A 6,883-nucleotide genomic window follows, 5' to 3' on the forward strand; every position below is an offset into this window, starting at 1 on the left:
GGAGAATGGCGTAAACCCGGGAGGTGGAGCTTGCAGTGAGCTGAGATCCGGCCACTGCACTCCAGCGCGGGCGACAGAGCGAGACTCCGTCTCAAAAAACAAACAAACAAAAACAAAAAAACAAAAAAACAAAGGTGTATGAAGAGAAACGCTTTTCTCTGTCCTCTGTCCTTTCTGCCTTTGAGTCTAGTAGTGTGAAGATATGATGCTGGGAGCTACAGCAACCATCTTGTAACCAAGAGGTGACAAGGATGAAGATGAAAATGCAACATGCTTTGCCAGAATAGAAATAAAGAGTCTGGATTCTCGATAACATCACTGAGTCACTGAGTCATCCATAGGACCAACCACCTTTGGACTTGTTAGGTACAAAATAAATGTCCTTAAGACACCATTAATTGGATTTCCTGTTCTGTGTGAACAAAAAACACTATAACTGATACAGGGAAAATGATCTGAAATCACAAAGTAATGAATACATTTTATTCTTACCATGTATCTGCCCAAAAGTTATTTGACGAAGTTCACATCCACAAATCACTTGAAGATCTGACACATTACCTTCTTGCCTCAGTGGCTCCTCGCTGCACTGGCTAACCTCTATCTTCCTTCACAGTCAGCTCAACGTCATTTTGTCATCCTTTGTGACCTCCCAAATGAAGTCAGTTCTTTCTACAGGACCTCTCTTTCATTGCATTCATCACAATGGTTACGTAGTATATTTTGTATCTGTGATGGTTCAAAGTCTGTTTCTTTCACTAGACTGAGTTTCACAAGCAGGGACCATGCCATCTTTATTTTTCTCACTATTAGTGGCAATCTGGTAGTAACTTTAGAAATGATAATCATAGCTGCTGCCATTTGTTAAACATCTGCTAAATGCCAGATGCTGTGCCAACCACTTTACAAACATAACTTCATTTGACCCTGCAAGATATGTGTGATTGTTATCCATATTTCAAAGCTGAGAAATTGAGGTATAGTGAGGTTAATAACTTGATCAAGACCCACTGCTAGTAAAAATGGAGATGTGAGTGGGACCCAGACCTGAGGGACCTCTCAAAGGGTCTGTTAAAGGATCCGGCTGGGCACGGTGGCTCATGCCTGTAATCCCAGAACTTTGGGAGGCCAAGGTGTGTGGATCACTTGAGGTCAGGAGTTCCAGACCTGCCTGGCCAACATGGTGAAATCCCGCCTCTATTAACAATACAAAAATCAGCCAGGTATGGTGGTACACATCTGTAGTCCCAGCTACTCGGGAAGCAGAGGTGACAGGATCACTTGAACCCAGGAGATGGAGGTTGCAGTGAGCCAAGCTCATGCCATTGTACTCCAGCCTGGGTGACAGAGTGAGATTCCACCTTAAAAAAAATTAAAAAAAAAAGAAGAATCTGTGAGGTGCCCTCCCAGGTGACTGGTGGCTGGAGCTTGCTTCATGCCCAGAGTATGAGCAGAATGGCTGCAGACAGAGTGCATGGAGAGAAGGCCACAACACGCATGGATGGCCTAGAAGAAGAGACATCACCTTGCTGTGTCACTGACCCTTGGCGTTCTCTCTCTAGAACCCACTCCCATGTGAGGAGAGGCAGGATATTGTTAGCTGTGTGCAGTTTCCATTCACCTACCTGACTCAGCAGCAGCCTCACCTGTGCAGGCCATAACTGAGTGCCAGGAAACAAGCCAAGAGCTTCGATGGAGAAAAATGAGATAAAACACCAGCCACAGACAGACGGACAAACACAGAATATGAAGGGCCCGCAGTCTGGGGCCTGTAGGAATCACTCCATTACACCATCAGGGAAAGGGGAAATGATCTTTAGTCAACTCTCTCTTTAAAACCCAGCATTCAGCCACTGTGGAAAACAGCATAGCGGTTCCTCAAAAAATTAAATATAGAATTAACCATATGATCTAGCAATTCCGCTTCTGGGTATACGCACCCAAGTTCAGAGCTGTATTAATAAACAAAAGCCAAAAGGTGGAAGCAACCCAGGGGTCTATCACAGGATGAACAAAGGACGATGTCTAGAGACAATGGAACCTTATTCAGCCTTAAAAAGGAAGGACATTCTGACACGTCCTACAGCTGAATGAACCTTGAAGACATTATGTCAAGCTACATAAGCTGGTTACAAAAGGACAAACATTCTGTGATTCCACTTATATGAGGCACCTAGAATAGTCAAATTCATAGACAAAAAGTAGATTGGTGGCTGCCAGGAGATGGAGGAGGGGGAGCTGGGGAATTATTGTTTAATGGGTATAGAGTTTTAGTTTGGGATGATAAAGAAGTTCTGAAGACTGAAGGTGGTGATGGTTACACAGTAATGTGCATGTGCTTAATACCACTGGACTATTTACTTAAAAATGGTTAAAATGGTACATTTTATGTTATATATATTTTGCCACAATAAAAAAGCCAATGTTGTCTTTAAGAAAAATTTATATTTACATATTTCAAAACAATTGTACAATAAAAGTATACAATTTTTATTTGTCAATTTTAAAAAAATAAATGCCAAAAAGATGTACAACTATGTTATATCAATTTTAAAAATATAAAAAGGAGTGCTCACTTCGGCAGCACACATAATAAAAATATAAAAAGAAAAACATTTTTAAAAAATTAAAATAAATTAGTAAACAATGTTTCAAGCAAGATTTTTTTTTTTAAAGAATGATTTATACATGAGGTAATTCAACTGAAAAACATTTAGATTCTTAAAGAGGTTATCACCCAGCAATCTGGCCCACAACAATTCAAATACCACCCTTTTCGGCTGGGTGTGGTGGCTCAGGCCTGTAATCCCAGCACTTTGGGAGATTGAGGTGGGTGGATCACTTGAGTCCAGGAGTTTGAGACCAGCCTGGACAATGTGGTGAAACCCCATCTCTACTAAAAATACAAAAACCAGTCAGGCATGATGGTGCACGCCTGTAGTCCCAGCTACTCAGGAGGCCAAAGTGACACAATCACCCAAGCCTGGGAGACAGAAGTTGTCGTGAGCCAAGACAGCTCCACTGCACTCCAGCCTGGGCAACAGAAGGAGATTCTGTCTGAAAAAAAAAAAAAACTTTCTCCAATGGTTCTTTTTAGCAGAGGTTTAACAGTGGCTCTTTGCTTTCTCACCACCCTTTTGTCATATTTCCTCATGTGTGTGCTTCTTAGATATGCACTCACTCACTTATTCATTCACTAAATATTTATTGAGGACCTACTGTGCATCCTGTATCTGGTACCATGATAGGTGCTCTGATGTGGCACCCACAGGTCAGGAGGGACACAACTTAATCTGGTAAGGCCCGAAGTGTCCACTAAAGCTCTGTGAGGTCAGATGACAGGATTGTCAGCAAACAAATCAAACGATCTTTCTGAGTGGTAACTTGTGAAAGAGTTGGAGCCCTGAGGAGGTAAGACTGAAACCATGAAAGATCAGTGACCCCAGGAAGTACATTTTGATACCAATAGAGTGCACAGATAATAAGTTTCAAAAAAACTGGAGAAGCAACAGGGTGTTAAGGCAGGAAGTCCTGTTCCTACAGTTTAGGAAATCCAGGTCCTGAGAAGTAGAAAGTAGCTGCTCAGGGACACAACCAATATGAGTGACATTGCCAAGCTGGACATCACGTCTCTTGGCTCAGTCAAACCCGTGGGCTTCACACCGATTCTTGAGAGTGCTCATCATGGTACCAGAATCAGGGATCCTGGAGTCCAGTACAGGGGATGAACCACATCTGATTTGGCCCTAGGGCTCTACCTGGGCAGGAAGGGCAGTCACAGTTTCTGTGCTTTGCACTGCTGCCTTAATAATTCATGCTGTAAACTGATGACAGCACTCTCCAGGAGGAGAAATTGTGCCCAGATGAGGAGCAAGAACAAATCCTGGCCAAGAGTCTTTTCTTCAGTAGGATTCTGCCTTGATCTTTTTCCCCCAGTTTAATTTGGATGACATCAAATTCCTTTAAAAACAGATTTCATATTAGATTTGAAAATTGCCCACATCCATCAACCTACTATTAAATGTAAATGACTGTACCCTGGGCTGCAGATTTGTAATGCTCAGATCACTCAAGAGACCTCAAGCTTCTAATAACGGACTCCAGATTTTTAAGCCCAATTTCTTGGCTTCCCTCATCCACATAATGCTCCAGAGAGAGAGTGAGCACTTGCTTCCGTTTACAGCTGTCTTGCCCTAACGGACTGAATGCAAGCATGAAGTCAGGGGCCGCTCCTGCAGGCTGACCTCAGGAGTCAGGGTTGGGTTCACAGCAAAGACAATGGAAAATGTAACGATGAGGCAGGACGCTGGGTGAGGGCTGATGAGGACACGAGCCTTTAGGAACAAATTTCATTTTTCTGGGATTGAAAAAGTAGGGTGCCTGGCTAAAGAGGTGCTATACCCACTGAATATACATGGATAAGCATTAGGGACTCTGGTCTGGGCCACAGCTAGCTTGCAAACGGGCCAACCTGGGGACCAATCTGTGGCGCTCAGACCACTCCCAAATGGTCACTCCCTCTCTACTCGCCCTTCCATTCTCAATCTTCTTCTTTCCATGCATGCCTGCATTGCACTGGACCTCCTCTTATACCAAGTGCCTCTCCAGGAAGGGTGTGGAGGGAGTAGCAGAAGTCGAGGGACTTGGGCCAGGCACGGTGGCTCAAGCCTGTAATCCCAGCACTTTGGGAGGCCGAGATGGGTGGATCACGAGGTCAGGAGATCGAGACCATCCTGGCAAACACGGTGAAACCCCGTCTCTACTAAAAATACAAAAAACTAGCCGGGTGAGGTGGCGGGTGACTGTAGTCCCAGCTACTCAGGAGGCTGAGCCAGGAGAATGGCGTGAACCCGGGAGGCGGAGCTTACAGTGAGCGGAGATCTGGCCACTGCACTCCAGCCTGGGCGACAGAGCGAGACTCCATCTCAAAAAAAAAAAAAATAAATAAATAAGAAGTCAAGGGACTCAGACAGTTGGTAAGAGATGCAGAAAATGTCTTCCGCCCATAGCCCCAGGCCTGACTTGTTTCCTTTTTCCCCCTCCATTAGTAACACATGAGGAAGCTTGCAATGAGCATCTGAGCTGAACCAGATCTAATCACCACCCACAGAAGAGCTTTGGGTCTGCAAATATGAGTCCACCTGGGAGTGATTTCCCCTGGGTGCAGTCAGTCCCTCACACACCCACTCCTAGCAAAAGGTGTAAATAGCACAGAGGAGTGGCCAGACCAGAAAAGTTGGCCCTCTGACCTATTGCAGGCATGTGTGGTCTTATGGAAAATAGCTTATCTAATTGTTTTCACATTCTGAATGCTCTCCATTAAAATTTTCATTTAATGCTTGAATGTGTCCAGGGTTTGTACCCTCACAAGGCAGTGGGAATAGTTTTATAAGAGAGGCTCCATTTCAAAATCCGGGATTTGCAACCATCTGCCACTGTACACAGTTTAACACTTGCTAGAATGACTAGGAAAGTTAATCTGTGCTATGAGCAGAATGTGACTCATCTGGATTCAGTTAAACAGCTCATGGTGCTTTTCAAAAAAGATATATGTGAAACCTTTGAAAACACAGTCTTACCATGCAGAACACTGCTGTACACACCATCAGGAAGAAATGGGTGAAGGAGCATACGGAAAATTACATCCCTCAATGGAAGCTCCAGAGAGTTCTATGAATGACATTGTCAGCAAACCCCAAACAATTCAGTGTGCCTAAGTGTGGACTGACTAGGGAAAGACTTCCTGAAAAAAAAATCCACAACTTGCACGCCTAAAAAAGGCCATCTTTCTAACAAGATTGAAGAATTAAAAAAAAATACCCACAATTTCTCCAGGATGATACATCGTAGAAAGATTCACTTACTCATTCCCATTCAGCAAACATTGTGCACTTCTGTGAATGCCAAGTACTCTTTGAGCTTTTGAGAATTCAGCAGTGAGAAAAAGACAATCGCCTCTGTCCTTGTGGGCCGTCCATTCTAGCAGTCTCTCGGGAATGGTTTGTCTTAAACAGGTGCCCTCTGGGGCCTGTGCTCAGATCCCCAATCATGCCCCTTGATGTGCCAGATGACAGGCATTTGAGGCACTCAGCATATTCTCAATATCATCCAGCTGACACCCTGTACCCCTTGAATCCTGCTGGGATGTCCTAGAGTCTCATTTTTCTTCTTCTTTCCTATCAAAGGGAATACAGCTGCAATGTCCTCCCTCTTAGCATCCATCAAGTGTCTTATCTTGTAGGACTAGAAGAAACCAGCTCCTTCTACCTCTCATCTCTGGGGCCATTCTTTTCTTTTTCCAAGATCCCAGTGCTATGGGAATAAGGGGGAGGGAGAGTGCACCTGCATTTCACATAGGTAAGAGCTTCAGCTTGGGTCCCCACTTGGCTAATTGAATCTAATGACCAGTCCTATTCAATGTCTAAAAATCATCCACATAATAGGATCTAGTGAAAAAGTAAAGGGCAGAATAATGTTAATAGAAACAATGCTGAATACAAGTACATCTTTCTTAAGATTTGTACGGAAAGGAAAACTAACTAGAGGAGCATTTAGCAGAACAAGCCCTTCTCCAACTCCCACTGTAACTTACTTCTGCAGGTTTTCTTATCTGGATTCAGGGTAAAGCCTTTCAGGCAGCGGCAGGAATAGGAATCATCTGTGTTAACACACTCATGCTGACATCCGTGATTAGATGAGGCACAGTAGTCTATCTCTGGCAAGAAGGAAAAATCACAAGAATGGTAAACCAATTAATACAGCTAGCATATGAAAACCAGGGATTTCCAGTCTTCATTTTCCTAAACAGGTAAAATCCCACACCTCACAGAGTCACACCATGAAGGGGTCTCCCAATAAAGCTACTTCCATGTTTAGAGATATG

At 43.8% G+C, this 6,883-nt stretch overlaps 1 protein-coding gene across 3 annotated transcripts in view; it reads right to left on the minus strand.

The window, feature by feature from the left end:
- MATN2 (matrilin 2) overlaps positions 1–6,883 on the minus strand; it is a 158,917-nt gene that overhangs the window by 36,437 nt on the left and 115,597 nt on the right. For 2 of the 3 annotated variants that reach the window (XM_011952737.1, XM_011952736.1), the window contains exon 6: positions 6,593–6,715. The exons of the other annotated variant lie outside the window; for it this stretch is intronic. In XM_011952737.1, the coding sequence (XP_011808127.1) occupies positions 6,593–6,715 (123 nt within the window). The remainder of the gene's footprint in view (positions 1–6,592; positions 6,716–6,883) is intronic. 3 annotated transcript variants of the gene reach the window in all.

The sequence above is a fragment of the Colobus angolensis genome, unplaced genomic scaffold (genome assembly GCF_000951035.1).
Source record: "Colobus angolensis palliatus isolate OR3802 unplaced genomic scaffold, Cang.pa_1.0 Scaffold349, whole genome shotgun sequence".
In the NCBI taxonomy this organism is placed as follows: Eukaryota; Metazoa; Chordata; class Mammalia; order Primates; family Cercopithecidae; genus Colobus; species Colobus angolensis.